The sequence below is a fragment of the Geotrypetes seraphini genome, chromosome 1, assembly GCF_902459505.1.
Source record: "Geotrypetes seraphini chromosome 1, aGeoSer1.1, whole genome shotgun sequence".
In the NCBI taxonomy this organism is placed as follows: Eukaryota; Metazoa; Chordata; class Amphibia; order Gymnophiona; family Dermophiidae; genus Geotrypetes; species Geotrypetes seraphini.
In genome coordinates, this window is record NC_047084.1 from 537,510,636 (window position 1) to 537,529,826 (window position 19,191).

A 19,191-nucleotide genomic window follows, 5' to 3' on the forward strand; every position below is an offset into this window, starting at 1 on the left:
GTACTTCTAGTGTTTATTCCAAAGCCTCATTCTCATCCTGGAGAAACAGCTCTTTATACTCTGGTCTGTAAGTGTGTTTGGCTTTCTACTTGCAACGTACTAAGCCACACAGATCTTCTCCTCAACTTTTTATCTCCTTTGAGCCAAACAAGTTGGGACATCCAGTTTCCAAGCACACCATGTCCAACTGGATGGCTGCTTGCATCTTTTTCTGCTATGCTCAGACTGAACTGCAACTATAGGGTCGAGTCACAGCCCATAAAGTCAGAGCCATGGGGGCATCAGTTGCTTTCCTTAGATCTACTCCTATTGAGGAAACCTGCAAAGCTGCCACTTGGTCCTCGGTTCATATCTTCGCCTCTCATTATTGTCTGGATTTTTTTTCCAGACAGGATGGCCATTTCAACCAGGCAGTTTTACAAAATTTATTCTCCTAAATTGCCAACACTCCCACCATCCCATTCTGGTTAGCTTAGAGGTCACCCACATGTGAGAATATGCTGCCTGCTTGTCCTGGGATAAAGCACAGTTACTTACCGTAACAGGTGTTATCCAGGGACAGCAGGCAGATATTCTCACAACCCACCCACCACCTCTTCTTAACTAGCTATCTGAACTGAGGAGACACTGAGGAGACGTGTGCCCTACGTCGGGCGGGAAGGCACACATGCATGTGCAGTGCAGCAGCCACAAACTTTCTTAAAGTTTTACAAGTAAGTCTGCTTGTGAGGCTGTCTGGATGACGTCACCCACATGTGAGAATATCTGCCTGCTGTTCCTGGATAACACCTGTTACGGTAAGTAACTGTGCTTTATATGCAGGTACTTTCTCTGTCCCTAGTGGGCTCACAGTCTAAGTTTATTTTTTTCTTACCTGCAAATTGTCCAGAATGCAGTAATGTAGAAGATCCCATAGAGGAGGAAGTAGTATAGTGTTTGCACTGATTCCCAATACTATTTCAAAGATGGTGAGGTCTCCCATGCTGCAGTCAGGCGAAGTATCTTTATATTCTATCAGAAAGGGAAAGTAGGAATGAGATGATTTTACTACCAGTATCTACAACTAATATTATTCTTGCCTTGTGGAATCATTTATTAGAAATGAAGGGGATTAAGGGTTCCTTGTACAAAGCCGTGGTAGCGATTCCCTATGGCAAATGCACTGAAGCCCATTCAATTCCTGTGGACTTCGTTGCATTTGCCGTGGGAGAAATGCTACCGCAGCTTTGTAAAAGGGGCTCTAAGGGTTATTTGATATTTTGAATGTGTTTGAAGACCTAGCTTTCAGCAGTATGATTTAGAAAATGTAGAACATTGCAAATATTCTTTGGTATCAAAGCCAGATGTTTGTGATTAGGGTAAGAATGACCAGGGTGTATTAGGGAATTGGAGGTAAAGGTGACAAATTGTGTTGACATTTTTGCATTGTTATATTGTGATCTATGATGTCTGACTATTGGCTGGAAAAGTGCAGAATATAACTATGTAATTAAATTACTTTGATTACTTCATCACCTGTTTAACTGATGATAAAATGGCAGGTATTACCGTATTTGACTCTGACCTTGTCATGTTCCTACATTGTACTTGTATCCTCACCTCTTATGTAAGGTCTTCTACTCTACTCAACTCATGTTAACCGCATCGAACTTCACTGTATATTGTGGTATACAAATAAAATTTTATGTTACGTTATTTGACTTTTGTTTGCATTTCAGTAGTTGTATTAGTACAGTGGTCTCAAACTCAAACCCTTTGCAGGGCCACATTTTGGATTTGTAGGTCCTTGGAGGGCCGCAGAAAAAAATAGTTAATGTCTTATTAAAGAAATGACAATTTTGCATGAGGTAAAACTCTTTATGATTTATAAATCTTTCCTTTTGGCTAAGTCTTAATAATAATATTGTAGTTTATGATTAAGAAACTGTTTTATTTTACTTTTGTGATTATGATAAACATACCGAGGGCCTCAAAATAGTATCTGGCGGGCCGCATGTGGCCCCCCCTGGGCCTCAAGTTTGAGACCACTGTATAAATAGGTTTAATTGCAAATAGTGACTGCATGTCCAAATTATTTGTAATTCACAGAATAGATTTTGCTTACACAGAAGTTTATTACTATTATTATTATTATTACTCTAGGATTGATTACAGATAAGCATGCTGCTTTTTAACAAATTCTTCTGTGCTGATTATTGGAAAATAAGAAAGTCTTTTAAGCATTAGGGTATATTTCCACAATTGAATTATGTATTTTGGCCTAGACACTCAGAAGCCATGTGTCTCTTATCTGATTATGAAGCTGAAGTAATCATTTCTATTATAGCATTGGCTTCAAATAAATGCAGGATCATGTGACATCATAGGGACGACAGTTGTTTGCTGCTGTTCTGTTAAATTTCTGATGGTGATGTGAGCACAGCTGGTGGAGGATGGTGTTCCTGTCTTACAGCAAATCCTTTGTCTTGCAGAGCTATAATCCTCAGCGGACATGCTTTACTTTCATCTTGCAATTTTGCTAAAGCCGTCTGTCTCAGCTGCTAATTATTGAGGCTAGAGGTTAGATACAAAGCAAAGTGAAGACGCGATGCAAAACTACAGTGCTAATTGAGAGAGTCTACAACTGCTAAAGCACATTCTCTGCCAGAATGTAATGCAATGACTCTTACATTAACAGAGAGCACCTCAAAGCAAGCATGATGCAGGCTCCCGGGAAGCAGAGAGGCAGAATGAAGGTCAAGGAGCAGCAGAAATCAGCACCGGTAGTACTGGAAATACCCAGGTAAAAACGGCATTATTTTCAGATATAGAAAGGTATGCAAATATGTGAGTCTATATTAGCTTGATTCTGAGGAACTGCCTTGGCTTTTTCATGAAGCTTGAATGGGTTTCTTCAGCCGCACTAGTTCCAGAAGGCTGCTGTCTTTGTTTCAAATGAGGAGGATTAAAAGAGAGGATCCACGAGCTGCTGTCTAGAATACAGTGAATGAATAAGCTTTTCAGTTTTAGGTCCTCTAGCCAACCTGTAGTATACTAAAATTATAATGAAGACCAAATGTTCGAATGGAAGATGTATATGGATGTTAACCATAATGAATAGCAGCAATTAAGAATGGAGTTAAATCTTCAGTGTATATGTGATTGAATCATGCTAAAATGTTTAAATGTACCAAGTTCTGAACAGATGAATATTTTAAAATATTTATTAGGCACATTTGTGAAGATTCATAGCCAGTAATATAATTATTCTTAATGGATTTGGTTTAAATATTTTTCTTAAATTAACCAAGTTAAGATTGAAAATATGTTTCTCAGTAGAGTTGTATTGGATAAACCTTTGAAATGAGCAGCTCTGTCTTTCTTAGGTTTCTATACATGGTGCACCGAGTTAGGCGGTGGTAGGCTCCATACCCCCACCTAACTTAATTGGCTTGATTCCATTTGGCGCGGTAATTGACCACATCGTTTAAAATCAGTTTTCTCATTTAAAAAAAGTGGAGGTGCCTCAAGCAACGGTGCCATTCCTCCAACTGTGGAGGTACCCAAGGATGCCTAAGCAGCCTGGGTCAGATGGCATGGTTAATGCCAGAAGAGACCTTAAGCGAACTTAGGCACCTCCCATAGTCACAATTCACGTCAAAGATAGGCATCGGAAATGTAGACCTTTAAAACCTTGGCCTACATTTCCGGCTCCTTTCTTTGCCATGACTGCAATTCTCAAAATGGCGTTGTGTGATTGACGCGTGATCGGTGCCCTTTTTTTAGGCGGCCACTGTGAACAGCGCCATTTTGAGAATCTGGTCCTTTGTTTTTACATGCTTTAAAGACTTTAGTTTTTATTCAAAAATTTTTTTTGTTAAGTTGTTCAGTATAATGCAGGGATCATTCTTCAAGTTATTTTCTTAACTGTATTGCAATGGAAGATTTATTTCTCTCTTCATGCTATGTAGCTGAATATTTGTTCTATAGCTACTGTTCAGAATATTAACAAGTATGTGGGTTTCAATGTTAAAGAATCAATCTTGGGGGGTCTTTTTACTAAGGTACGCTATCAGATTAGTGGGCATTAAATGCCATACAACCAATAAATATACAATGGGCCGTGCATGCTAATCATTGGAGCACCCTAAATCTGTTTGTGCGCCTTGGTAAAAGGACCCCTTAGAGTAATACAGGAACATTTGGTTTTGTCAGTTAACCATTTTCTTTTCAGAAATAATCATTATATTTTAATCTTTAAAATGAATTTGATAACTTCTTTGATAAAGATAATTATGGTTCTGCTTGAATACTGTGTCAGCAGTATTCAAGATAAAACCTGCTTAATTTTTCTTGTAAATGTATGTTTTATGACAGAGCTATGTACATTTTTCCTACATTTGAGCAATTGCCTTGGGGATCCACTTTGACCTATATCGAAAAATTGTTAGGCAAGCTTTGGGCTGAGAGCATAATTAGTTTAAATAATTCATTAATTGTGGCTGTGCATTGTTTTGTCATGGTAAGGGAGCACAGATTTCACTGCATTCATACCCATGTGTGTGTGTTTTTTGGTGAGAAGGAAAAAAGACTGCTTAGCATTTTTATGAAGAGGGTTTTCTCATTGATAATATAGAATCTTTGTTAGCAATTACATGAATAGCTAGAATAAGTTGAAGCTGGGAGAATCATATTCAGATGCATTCTATAATTTAGTAGATTTATATATATCTCCAAGGTTGAGAATCATAGATATTATTTGAATTTTTTTAATGTTTCTATTTTTAAATTCTTGAAAGTCTTTGAATATACCGTATTTTCGCGGATATAACGCGCGCGTTATACGCGATTTTACCTACCGCGCATACCCCTGGCGCGTTATATGCCTGAGCGCGGTATAGAAAAGTTTTTAAACATAGTTCCCACCCCGCCCGACGCCCGATTCACCCCCCCAGCAGGACCGCTCGCACCCCCACCCCGAACGACCGCTCGCACGCGCTCCCACCCGCACCCGCGATCGGAGCAAGAGGGAGCCCAAGCCCTCTTGCCCGGCCGACTCCCCGACGTCCGATACATCCCCCCCCCCGGCAGGACCACTCGCACCCTCACCCCGAAGGACCGCCGACTCCCCAACAATATCGGGCCAGGAGGGAGCCCAAACCCTCCTGGCCACGGCGACCCCCTAACCCCACCCCGCACTACATTACGGGCAGGAGGGATCCCAGGCCCTCCTGCCCTCGACGCAAACCCCCTCCCCCCAACGACCGCCCCCCCCAAGAACCTCCGCCCGTCCCCCAGCCGACCCGCGACCCCCCTGGCCGACCCCCACGACACCCCCACCCGCCTTCCCCGTACTTTGTGTAGTTGGGCCAGAAGGGAGCCCAAACCCTCCTGGCCACGGCGACCCCCTAACCCCACCCCGCACTACATTACGGGCAGGAGGGATCCCAGGCCCTCCTGCCCTCGACCCAACCCCCCCCCCCTCCAACGCCCGCCCCCCCCAAGAACCTCCGACCGCCCCCCCAGCCGACCCGCGACCCCCACGACCCCCCCACCCCCCTTCCCCGTACCTTTGGAAGTTGGCCGGACAGACGGGAGCCAAACCCGCCTGTCCGGCAGGCAGCCAACGAAGGAATGAGGCCGGATTGGCCCATCCGTCCTAAAGCTCCGCCTACTGGTGGGGCCTAAGGCGCGTGGGCCAATCAGAATAGGCCCTGGAGCCTTAGGTCCCACCTGGGGGCGCGGCCTGAGGCACATGGACCAAACCCGACCATGTGTCTCAGGCCGCGCCCCCAGGTGGGACCTAAGGCTCCAGGGCCTATTCTGATTGGCCCACGCGCCTTAGGCCCCACCAGTAGGCGGAGCTTTAGGACGGATGGGCCAATCCGGCCTCATTCCTTCGTTGGCTGCCTGCCGGACAGGCGGGTTTGGCTCCCGTCTGTCCGGCCAACTTCCAAAGGTACGGGGAAGGGGGGTGGGGGGGTCGTGGGGGTCGGCCAGGGGGGTCGCGGGTCGGCTGGGGGACGGGCGGAGGTTCTTGGGGGGGGCGGTCGTTGGAGGGAGGGGGGTTTGCGTCGAGGGCAGGAGGGCCTGGGATCCCTCCTGCCCGTAATGTAGTGCGGGGTGGGGTTAGGGGGTCGCCGTGGCCAGGAGGGTTTGGGCTCCCTTCTGGCCCAACTACACAAAGTACGGGGAAGGCGGGTGGGGGTGTCGTGGGGGTCGGCCAGGGGGGTCGCGGGTCGGCTGGGGGACGGGCGGAGGTTCTTGGGGGGGGGCGGTCGTTGGGGGGAGGGGGTTTGCGTCGAGGGCAGGAGGGCCTGGGATCCCTCCTGCCCGTAATGTAGTGCGGGGTGGGGTTAGGGGGTCGCCGTGGCCAGGAGGGTTTGGGCTCCCTCCTGGCCCGATATTGTTGGGGAGTCGGCGGTCCTTCGGGGTGAGGGTGCGAGTGGTCCTGCCGGGGGGGGATGTATCGGACGTCGGGGGGGGGGGCATCAGGCTTTCAGGATGGGGACAGACCTTCAAGGGGGGACAGGACTTCAAGGGGGGACAGTGCACGGAAAGTCAGGGGGGGTGAACGGAGAGTCAGGACAGCGCACGGAAAGTCAGGGCAGTGCACGGAAGTCAGGGGGGGTGAACGGAGAGTCGGGACAGCGCACGGAAAGTCAGGGCGGGCGAAAGGAGCGTCGGGCATCATGCGCGTTATATGCCTGAGCGCGGTATAGAAAAGTTTTGGTACATATCATCGTGATTTCTGCGCGCTATACCCCTGTGCGCGTTTTACACAGGTGCGCGTTATATCCGCGAAAATACGGTACTGCTTCTCCAGTAGCCAGATGACTGTGGGTAGCCTTAATGGGTCATGTAATATTTTATTTCAGAGATCCTAGATAAAGCTCAGCGCTTATTCCAAACTGTGATATATGAAAAAGATTTTCAGAGTGTTTATTGAGTAAGTAGTGCTGATAGTTCTGTCTGTTTTATTTCCATTGGCAGTGCCTGTGCTGCTAGGCCCATCACATGGCTGGTATGCATAATACTACAGTACCTTTGTCTTAGAAATACAGACTGTGATGATACATAAAAGACCTCCATGCCCAACTGATCTACCCATTCTTGATGCGTTACAAGAAAAAAACTATTTGATTTCAGACTTCATCTTTGCACCCTCTTACTCAGAATTCTCTTAGCTTATACTGTACTTTTAAGTTTTGTTGTTGGTGTGTTTTGGGGTTTTTTTTGGGGGGGGGATTCTTGTAATTTTTTTAAACTCTAAATTTGTATTCAGTTTAACATTATTCTCAAACAAGAAAACATTAACATGCTAAGTGTGCAAAATAATTGTTTGATACAACCATTAACAATTTGTCTTCTTTAATCCCTTTTAATTTTTTATATAATCAAATGCAAGTACAGAAAAGTATGGTTTACTATTCCTGATAATGAAGCATATACACCAAATCTGTCTCCTTTATCAGACAAACTCTACTATAAATTCTAAAAGTGTCAGTGGTCAAAAGGACATCAAACAAATAACATCCTACGTACACTCACACTGTATATACTGGTGTCATACAATCCACAAATTGGGGTAGGAAAAGTCTCAGATAGGGTATGTCAAAGTTCCAAAACCATCCCCAAACTTTGATCATTGGCATAAAAACCTCCCTGATTCCTCCTCCTTCATTTACCCCCACCCTCTTTTACAAAACTGCACAAGAGGTTTTTTTTAGTACCAGCTGGAACACTGAATGCTCTGCGTTGCTTCGACGCTCATAGGAACTCTATGACCGTCGAAACAGTGCAGAGCAATTTGGTATGCCAGCCGGCGCTAAAAACCTCTTGTGTGGCTTTGTAAAAGGGGGGAGGGTAATTTTTTTAATTTACTTTGTTTAAAAACAGATGTCTATTTTATTCTTTCTTCTTTAAATTTTTCAGATAAAAAACCAGCACCAATTAACATCCAGATCAGTAAATTAAAAAAATCAGTTCATATATAGACTATTAAGAGGAGAATAATCTCTTATCTCTCTTATATAAATGCTTTTATCACTGCTCTTTTCAACCGCTCTTTAGAGCTGCTCAATACATTCCTTTTCAAATGGCTGCGCATCACACACCCTATATCTGACAACCATTAAAGCTCTTAGAAGGGATTGGAAAAAGACAGTATAAAACCTACCTAGGATCTTTTATGATAATAGTACCACATTATTTTGGAGCATTATACGTGTACCTCTGCAGGAGTCTTTGAATAATGGCTGTGTTTCTCTTTGTCGGTATTCAATTTCAAAGGTATTTTTATTTCTTTTTTTTCCCCTTCAAAACAATGTAATAGCAAAATGAACTATACGGTATATATATCATTTCAGTAAGCAATTTTCCTGTGGTCAGATTTTTTTTAGTAACTGAAGAAGATAAAGCAAGTTGGTTGATTTGTATCTGCCATCATTGATTAGATTACAGTGTGCAGAGGAAAGCTGATATAGAAACATAGAAACATGATGGTAAATAAAGGCCAAATGACCCATCAAGTCTGCCCATCCGCAGTAAACATTATCTCTTCCTCTCTCTCTAAGAGATCCCGCATGCCTAACCCACTCCTTCTTGAATTCATACACAGTCTCTGATTACACCACTTTTTCTGGGAGATTGTTCCACCCTTTCTGTAAAAAAGTATTCCCTTAGATTACTTCTGAGCCTGTCACCTCTTAACTTCATCCTATGCCCTCTCATTCCAGAGCTTCCTTTCAAATGAAAGAGAGTCAATTCATGGGCATGTTCGCCACATAAATATTTAATCGTCTATCATATCTCCCCTCTCCCGCCTTTCCTCCAAAGTATACTTAGTGAGATTTTTAAGTCTGTCCTCATACGCCTTATGACGAAGACCATGCACCATTTTAGTAGCCTTCCTCTGAACTGACCCCATCCTTTTTATATTTTTTTTGAATGTGCGGCCTCCAGAATTGTACACAGTATTCTAAATGAAGTCTCGCCAGAGTCTTATACAGAGGCATCAATGCCTACTGAGCCTATTGTTTTGGTCTGTTGCATGAAGAATTTGTAGTCTTGCTGTTTTAAGGAAAGCTGAACTACTGGCGTCTGTGTGCATAATCAAGAGTCACTGTGCATAATAATAATAACAACAGTTTATATACCGCAGGACCATGAAGTTCTATGCGGTTTACAATGATTAAAAGATGTTACAGATTGAGTAGAATTAACAAGGTTCAGGGTTAGTGATTAACAGTTCTGGGGATCAGTAGTTGTGGACTAAGATTGTATAGGTCAGTTACCTAAATACTTCAACAACAGATATGTTTTTAGTCATCTAGAAATTCCATGTGCTTCTAATAGATAGAGAATTACCCCCCAAGTGCCCAGGTAATAAGACTATTAAGATTCCTATGACCCCAGCATACTTCTAACTTTCACCGTCACCTTTTCAACCTGTTTGGCCACCTTAAGATCATCACATACACTCACACCCAAATTCCACTCTTCTGTCGTTCACGTAAGTTCTTCACCCCCTAAACTGTACTGTTCTTTCGGGTTTTTGCAAGCCCAAATGCATTAAATTTTAGCTGTCAAATTTCAAACCATTCTTCAAGCTTCGCTAGGTCTTTCTTCATGTTATTCACACCATCTGGGGTGTCTACTCTATTGCAGGTTTTGGTATTATCGGCAAAGAGGCATATCTTACCCGACAGCCCTTCAGCAATATTGCTTATAAAAATGTTAAAAAGAACAGGCCCAAGAACAGAACCTTGAGGCACACCACTGTTAAAATCCCTTTCCTCAGAGCGATCTCCATTAACCACTACCCTCTATCATCTTCCAGTCAACCAGTTCTTCACCCAGCCTGTCACTTTGGGGCCCATCCCGAGGGCACTCAGTTTATTTATTAGACATCTGTGTAGAACACTGTCGAAGTCTTTGCTAAAATCTAAATACCGTACACTACATCTAGTGCATTCCCTCTACCCAATTCTCTGGTTACCCAGTCAAAAAAATTGATCAGATTTGTCTGTCAAGACCTACCTCTAGTTGAATCCATGTTGCCTCTGGTCCTGTAATCTACAGGATTCCAGAAACTTCACCATTCTCTGTTTTAAAAGCATTTCCATTAATTTACTTACCACAGAAATCAGACTTACTGGCCTGTAATTCTCTACTTTTCTTTACTTCCACCTTGTATAGAGGGACCACGTCCACCCTTCTCCAGTCCTCCGATACCACTCCCGACTCTAGAAAAGCAGATACCCAATCGGATAAGCAAGGATCAAGTGTATAACTATTAAATTCTTCTTGTGCAATAGGTACATCATTCTTGAACTCTTGGATAGTCAATCCCTTCCCGTGAGAGTCTGTGTAGAGAGCCTCATTAGCATTTTTTGCCCTACCTCCCATCAATCTGGTTTGTCCTCAACTCCTCAGTTTGTCTACACTACATTTGAGATGGTTGAAGCCTCTCTATTCTGCTCGTATTTATTTTTCCTTTAATTTGGGGGTTTTTAAGCCAATCATGAAGCTTCTTGGTGCTGCAAAGGTTCCTAGCTTTGGGACATCTCTGGCTGCAGGAGTTGATTGATCTGCGTTCTGCATGTGTGATCAAGGCCAGGTGTTCTGTCAGGAATGAATGACGAGAAACGTTATTAGTATGTCATGGCCCAAAGTAGGAACATATTTGTTGGCTCTACTTCACCCCTTTTGGACTCAAAATGGCATTTTATGAAAGTGGGGAGGAGAGAGGGGCAGAAACTTTATTGAAGAGGGGAGGAGAAAGGGGGGAGAGGCAGGCTTTTTTATCGCCAGTCACAGCAATATTAGCTCCAACGCTCATAGGAATTCTTTGAGCGCTGGAGCTTTTATTGCCACAGCCAGCGATTTAAAAAAAAAAAAAAGCCTAACTTGTCTTCATAAAATGGAAAGGGGTGGGGTTATGAAGCCACATTAGGGCTTTTTATCGCCGGCCGCAGTGATAAAAGCACTGATGCTCATAGAATTCATATGAGCATCAGAGCTTTTATCACCATGGCCTGGAATTAAAAAAAAAACTAACACAGCTTCATAAAAGCAGGGAGGGGAGTTATTTGTTAATTTGTAAAGTGATGATTGCTGTTTCTATGTTTTTTCAAATTTACATCTGCTATCTTTATATTTTGCACAATATTAAGGGACATGCATCACTGTTCCTGTGGTATTGCTTCTTGGTGGTTCAGTTTAACTTTTGTCTACATATTTCTATTTTACACACACACACTCCTTTTACAAAACTGTAGTGTGGTTTTTAGCGCCCATTACAGCAGTAACAGCTCCAATGTTCATTTTATGAACATCAAAGCTGTTATTGCTGTGGCTGGTGTTAAAAACCACGCTAAGATTTTGTAAAAGGTGTGTGGGGGGGTAGTTTGTGATTACATATTCCATACTGGATAAAGATGTTTTCTGTGTTCTCTGTATACATGGTTCTTTGTTAGCATTGACTGTGCAGGATCAATCTGTGCTGGTCTGACTTGTTTAGTTTTAGAATGGATGTATTGATGTTCTATGTAAGATGTTGTCTTTTCCTAGGTACACTCTTGTGTGATGTCTGGATTGTTACTAAAAATCATGTTTTTTTTATATAGATGAGGGGGGGTGTCAAAAAATGATGGGCTTCAGGTGTCACATATGCTAGGTACGCCACTGCATCTTACTATACCATCAGTCCCCCATCCCCGCCCTGTGTCCACGGGCTCTGTCCCCATTCCGCCCTGTCTCCATGGGCTCTGTCCCCATCCCCGCCCTGTCTCCACGGGCTCTGTCCCCAATCCACCCTGTCTCCGCGGGATCTGTCCCCTTCCCCGCCCTGTCTCCACGGGCTCTGTCCCCATTCCGCCCTGTCTCCGAGGGCTCTGTCCCCATCCCCACCCTATCTCCATGGGCTCTGTCCCCATCCCCGCCCTGTCTCCGCGGGCTCTGTTCCCATCCCTGCCCTGTCTCTGTAGGCTCTGTCCTAATCTGCACAAGCTGCGAATGCTTAAGATTTTATATTTAAATCTTTTTACTAAAGTATAAAAAGGGATAATATTCTGTGCAACTGTTTATAAATTGTTTATTGTATATTGAAAACTTCTATACTGTTACTAATGACTGGAGAGTAAATTCAGAGCAGTTTACTGAGCTTCTGTAATGGAGTTACAATATAGGAGCTTCTGGAAAATGTTTTCCAAGACACTTTTTATTTTATTTTGTGATAATCCAATAACAGTGATTAAGGTGTATGAGATTTTGCTACCTTTCAATTCCTTGAGGCAAGAAGGGACAGTGTATTTCATAGACCCCTGACACAGGCTTCACAGCAAAACACGGGCCCGTGTCAGATTGCATACATTAAAACAGGGGTGCCCAAAACGTTGATCGCAATCTACCAGTCGATCGCAAAGGCAATGCTGGTAGATCACAGAGCAAAGTGTTCTCCCTAGCGTGTCTAACATTCCTCCGTGGCCACTGTCTCACCTTAAAGTAATTACAGCAGCTTGCACAGCGAACATGTTAGGCTGCCATCAGCCTCCACAGCACGTTCTTTCTGCCGCAGTCCCGCCCCTGATGTCAGAGGAGATGTGGGACCACAGCAGAGGGAACGTGCTACAGAGGCCGACAACAGCCTGCTAGGTTCGCTCTTCTGGCTGCCGTAATTAATTTTAAACTGTGGTTGTTACGCCCAGAGGGAAGAACGGAGGCGAGAACTGACAGTTGCAATCCTGCTGGATGATCCAGTCTGAGATCCTGACAGTCAATGTGTGTGGGAAGCAGCAGAGGTGGGGTAAGGCTGTGCCTGTCGTGAGGGCCCCGGCAGGATGGGGGTTGCCTTAAAGACGCTGGATCAGGGGGGGGGGGGAGAGAGAGAGACAAAAGGACCTTGAGGAGGGGCGGGAAAGAAGACTTGAACCAAAAGGGAGGGGGAGACACAGCAGATGCTGGACTTGAAGAGGTAGAGAGTAGAAACACCTTGAACTGAGGAGAGAGAGATGTCAGGTCCTGAGGAAGGGGAAGACAGAGAATGAGAGAGACAGAAAGACCTGGATCAAAGGTGGGAGGACTCGAAATGTTAGCAGAAGGAAGAGAGAGGGAGAAACCTGAAACAAAGGGGAGGCAGAAGAGAGGGGGTAGATGTTAGACTATGGGAGGTGCAGACAGAAGAGACAGAGACCCTGAGGAAGAAGAGAGAGATGCAAGATCATAACAGAGGAGGGAGAGAGAAGGAGGAGAGAGGAAGAAAAGTTGGACTCCTGGAGGGACAGAGAGATATGTTGGTTGGGGAATGGAACAAGGTCTGGAGGACAGAAGAGGTGCATTCGGTATATATATAAATAAATATGGGGATCTTTTACTAAGGCGTGCTAGCCAATTTAGCACACGCTAATCCATAGAATACAATGGGCACATTAACACTTAGTGCGCATTAAATCGGCTAGCGCGCCTTAGTAAAAGAGGGGGTATATGTTTAGTATTTTTATTGTTGGTAGATCATTTTGACTTGGTCATTTTAAAAGTAGCTCACAAGCCAAAAAAGTGTGGGCACCCCTGCTTTAACGTAATCTCTATTCTTGAGGCTGTTTGTGCTGTTTTGTTAAAAAAAAGAAAGTATGGTACATAAGAGTAGTGTGGTTGGTGTGATAATTCACTTTAATGCATAAAGATAGACAATGAACAATATAAAATGGTATCTTTTTGTTTGACTAACTAAATACATTTCATGATTACCTCTTAAAATTTAGTTAAGAAAATGTATTCATTTTAGTACAATGTTATTTCCTATTAAAACTTTTTTTTTGTTAATGTAGAGAAATAAAGGACAATAATCCTGCCCTAAAAACTCTGCTGCTGCAAAATCAAAGGCACTTCTTGTCAAAATGTCCTTACTGTTTCCAGACCCTTCTGCATGTGACTTCTTGGAGACCAGCCCGTATTATTGTTTACTGCATTGGTTACCGCTAGCAGCAAGAGTATTATTCAAATTTTAAGTTGATATCGGGACCTCACTTTGAGTTATATAGGCCATTGAGGGAAACTAGAAGTTTTCATTTATTTGCCTATCCCAAGGCAAATGGTTGTTGATATAAGACTTTCTTAGACAGGACCTTAGCATTTCAAGCAGGTAAATGGCAATCTTGGCTAGGTGAATGTATTCATCAAGCCACATCTTACTGTTCTTTTTGAAAATTAGTAAAATCCACTTTGTTTGACAAATTCATTACCTAACTTAGGAGTTTTTAAGATTGTAAATTGTATTTTATTGAAAGATTGTATTCTTATTGAATGACTGTATTTCGATGACTTTCCAGTTCCTCTTAGTGTAAACCGCCTAGAACTTCTGGTAATGGCGGTATAAAAAAATAAAGTTATTATTATTATTACTTTGGTATCTTTTATCAGTCCATTATATCTTTACTACCTCATATTGCTGCCTTGTTCTCGTATATTTTTAAACACAATATAACTCCACTGTTTTTCTGGCATTTTTTTTTGAGGGGGAGGGGGCGTAATTATAGACTAGTAGTAATTAGTCATTGGTATATCACCACTATCTCTTGAAAATGTTTCACCCCATGCTATAATGTCATAGTGTTTTGCACAACTTTGGTATGGAATGCTATTTTGTTATTCCCTTGATCATGCTGGAGGTTTTTCTTCTTGTTAAGTAATCTCCAAGGTTAAGCAGTTTTTCTATTCCTCTGCTTCTAAGGCTAATTTCATGAAACAGACCATAATGGTAGTGGAGGGGGGATTTGTTTACTAACATTCTGTGCTATATACCTACCACATAGCCCATTTTACTATTATGGCCCTATGGCAGATGATATGCATCAACTGTTAGTATATGACTCCCATATTTGGAAATCTGTCAGCCTTTGAGTAGAGTTTGGCTTGTAAGAATGGCCTACAATCCTAGTGCCCTACTGGAAATGAGAATGCTGTGTCATGCAAGCGATAGATCACCAGAAGATTCTCAGCCTCATAATAGAAAGAAACATTATTTAACTTTGAAGTAGATAGAATTCAAGAATTAATCTCTGAAAGTAGGATAGTTTGCTACTCTCCCAATGCCTAATTCAACGTTTTAATTTTAGCTACATTTTCTTTTTGATTTTAGGGTTCCTCTGCTCGAACAGAACATGAAACATCTGGTGGTATGAACTCAAGTAGTACCTACTCTGTTCCTCGAAGATTGACAAGTCACCTGGGTACCAAGGTAATCGAAGATTACAAATTGCTGTTTGCTGATGCTACATTTTTACTAATCCAGTAACTAGATGTTTCCTGGTAAGAGTGCTAATAGGCATGGATTAAATTTTTAGCACATTACATTGTGAATTATTAGCAGTTAATGTATTGTAGCTGTTATTCTTCTTACATATAAAAACTTCATTCCCTAGGTATTTTGAATGGAATGGTTGTTTTCATTTTATTAATATCTCCATAATTGTTACATGTAGATTTCATAAAAATGAATGTTTGGTAAACTCTAGTGAAACTAGATATAGGCAGTGAGATCAATGATAAATAGCAAATGATTGAGTGACCTTAGCCCCTCCATTTCTTGTAGCAGCTCAATAGTAGGTTCTGTTGCAATAATGGGATGTGTTTCCAAACATACAAATTTTTTGTATATTAAATCATATAAATTTATTTGGAATAATAAAAGTAAAGTCATTTTCAGCCTTGCGTTCTGTGTGAATTATTTGATTCTTTTGGGAGTGTTAAGTGTGGAAAATTCTTAATTCTTGTACTGTCCCACTCTATTCTAGGACTATTGGGCTATTTTCTTGTACCTGCCAGAACTTGTAGGAAGCCTCATATTTCAGAGACTTAAGCTCCACCCCTCTTACCTCAGCACTGTCCTCTCAATAACCAGTTTGTTTCTTTACTACAGCCATATTGTAGGAGCTTGTCTTTTCTGCTCATGTTTATTATCTTTTAAATTCTGTCTTTTTTGTTTGCAGTTTTTACCCTTGTGATGCAGAGGTTCCCCCCCCTGGGATAGCTCTGGCTGCAGGAGATCACAAACCTTTGGAAAAAGTCTGCTTCCAGGGTGTTAGCTGCTTGTCAACACACTCTCTGGACAGCCTGCACTTGAAATCGGGGCTCCAGGATTAGTCCCTTGGGAGCTTGCTCACCCCAGGTTCGTCTGCTAGCAGGTTGAGCGCAGGCTTTGTGGCTCAGTGGAGGTACACCCTGGATTGAAGCCAGACTGTTTTCCTCCACCAGGCAGTACCCGGCCAAGGATTTCTGGCTGGTGGAGCAGTCAGAAGATTTGAAGTCAGCTTACTTGCTTTCTAAGGCAGAGGATCAGTATCCTGCTGTGGATATCCAGCTGGTGGGGCAGTCAGAAGATTTGAAGTGCAGCTTACTTGCAGAGGATCTCCCTGTATGCAGATTCAGTTTTTCTGGCAGTGTTTTCCATTCAGCACATGGCACAGTGAGTTCTGACTGACAGCCTGAATCAGCGATTTTGGGGGGGTCTGAAAAAGGGGGTTTTAGGTGGTTTCCCAAGGTGCCCTAGCCCCCCCATAAATCCTAAAATTGCCATTTTTGAGGGGTTCCTGTGCTTTTCCCAGGTTATTTTAGTGTAAAATCGGCACCCACAGTGGCCATCTTGGATTTTCCCGATCTGAAATAAAAATTACTTTTAGCTCTTGCAAGCTTCGTTCTTCAAGAAATCACTCAGATGGACTCACCAGGGCAGGATTTAAGCAATTCATGCCCTATTTGCGATGGATGGCTTTTGGGTGTGCAGTCATGTTCCACATGCACTGCGGCCTTTGAGGGGGTGAAATTTGCCCAGACCCTGTGCCTTTGACCTCTCAAGGGGGTCTTCCTGTAGTTTCTGCCTGTATGCCCATGAAAATGGTGTCAGGGGCCCCTGGGGAGTGTGCAAGCGATGCTCCAGTGAAATGCAAGCATGCTTTGAGAGAAAGATCTCATAGATCCTCCAAAAAGGGTTAGCAGGAGGCGGCTCCCGCCCTGAAGGATGGGTTTTTCCCAGAATTTATTAGTATGATGTTTCAGGCTTATTTGGCTAAGAAATCCATGTCTGTCACCCTTCCACAGGCATCCTCGCTGACTGCTGTGACCCCCCTCCTCCTCTGGACCCAGACCTTTTCTCTTGCCTTCCTTCTGGACTCCTGGTCAGTACGCAGGTCATGTCCACGGTTGATTCCGCTGACCTTACAATGCCTCTGCTCACTAAGGTGGGTACCACGGCTGCAGGAAATGTGGCAGCCCTAGCGGATATCAGGATCTGAATGGGTCCCCGGATCTGGGGTAGGATCTCACTGTGCACAGATTTTTCAAACTTGCGCATTTGGTGGATTTGTTCTCTGAATCCCTTCAGGAATTGAACCTGGAGAATGGGCAGCCTGTCACTGTGGAATGTTCCCTCATGAGTGACCAGAGGCCGCAATGCTTACCCTTGCATTGAGTTCTCGTGGGAAGCGGCATGAGACCAGGCAGGCAGCCTGGTGTGCAGAAGAGGAGGCTGCCGCGTCTGCCGTCCGTTCTCAGGGAAGCAGAAGGGACCAGCCAGCCAGCCTTGTGCACCACTCTCAGCGAGTGAAGGTGCCAGAAGTTAAAAAAAAGGTACGCGCAGGCGGGCGGCGGAGGGGGGAGGAGGAAGAGGGCCGGCATGCAAGGGAGGATGGTAGCATTAAAATAATGTAATGAGGGGGCGCTTTGGGTATTTGCTCCATAATACGCACCCTTATTTTCACCCACTTTGGGGGGGAAAAGTACGTCTAATGGAGCAAAAAATACGGTAAGTCCTTGCCTGTGAACAGGTTCTGCCCCACCAGGGGTTCAGATGCTCTAATTTTCATCAGTACTTGGGACCCCCAGGTGGCCAGCATCCCTCTCCCTCCGCAAGACCATGGTTCAGCAGCCCTCGGCGCCAGCCAACCATGGGGAGTCTGGTGGTATCTGCAAAGAAGCAGTTCTGATGCCAGGCTTGTAACCTCCCTCCAAGTATAGGGGGTGATTATAGGCTTTTCTGGCCAAGTGGCAGGCCATCACCTCCAACCATTGGATTTTGGAGGTCCTTTGGGATGGCTATAGGCTACAGTTTCTCTGTCCTCTGACCGATTATTTCCTGGATTCCCTGGTAGGCAGGCCCGAGAAGGTGGCTCAAGTAGAGACTACAGTCTGCAGATTGCTGGATATTGTGGCCATAGAGCCTGTCTCAAAACAAGACTCGGGCTCCAGGAGAGGCTCTGACAATTGGAGACAGATTCTGGACCTCAAAGCTGTCAATCCTGTGCTGCAAGTGCCTCTCTTCCGCATGGAGACAGTGCACTCAGTGATCGCCTTGGTGACTCCGGGGGAGTTTCTGGACTCCTTAAATCTGACAGAGGTGCATCTCCACATTCCCATTTTTCTGGACTACCGGAAGTATCTGAGGTTCCACATTCTGGAGCAACATTTCCAGTTTGGTGATGGTGGTGGTGGCAGCCCATCTCCACACCTTGGGAATCTTGATTCATCTGTATCTGGATGACTGGTTGATCAGAGCTCCCTTGATGTCTGAGGGGCATCAGGCTGATCATTAGGTTGTGCAGTTGCTTCTGCTTTGACAGTCATCAGGGACCTTCTGGCCATCCTAGTCTCGTCAGCCTGGCAGTATCTCCAGGTTCTGGGGACGATGGTGGTGGTGATTGATGTAGTCCCTTGGGCAAAAGCCCATTTGCATCTGCTGTAAGATGCTCTGATTTCACACTGGAGTCCCCAGCAGGGTCCATTACAAGAGCCCCTGCTCTGGATGACAGTGGCACAGAACAGTCTTGCCCGGTGGCTGCGACCCCACTCTTTCTCCAGAGGTTTTCCCCTCTGGATTATGGAGTGGGTAATTCTGACGACGGATGCAAGTCTCAAAAGCTGGGGGGGGGGCAGTGGGCATGACCATTCCTGTTCAGCACCGGTGGGCTCCCTCCAAACACAAGTGGTCGATCAATCACCTGGAACTGTGGGTGATTCAACTGGCTCTTCTCCATTTTGAAGGTTGTCTCTGTCATCGAGCATTCATGGCTTCTCGGACAATGCCACCATGGCTTGTCGACCAGCAGGGGGGCACCAGGAGTGCCTCGCTGAGCATGGTAGCCCACCTTTTTCTGTGGGTGGAGAGATACCTAATGGTGATATCAGCGGCACACGTGGCTGGAGTGGACAACGTTCAGG

At 44.2% G+C, this 19,191-nt stretch overlaps 1 protein-coding gene across 9 annotated transcripts in view; it reads left to right on the plus strand.

Annotated features, from left to right (window-relative positions):
- Positions 1 to 19,191, plus strand: part of APC (APC regulator of WNT signaling pathway) — a 344,325-nt gene that overhangs the window by 245,106 nt on the left and 80,028 nt on the right. For all 9 annotated transcript variants that reach the window (XM_033929104.1, XM_033929106.1, XM_033929103.1 and 6 more), the window contains 2 exons: positions 2,678 to 2,782; positions 15,119 to 15,217. In XM_033929104.1, coding sequence (XP_033784995.1) covers positions 2,678 to 2,782; positions 15,119 to 15,217 — 204 coding nt within the window. The remainder of the gene's footprint in view (positions 1 to 2,677; positions 2,783 to 15,118; positions 15,218 to 19,191) is intronic.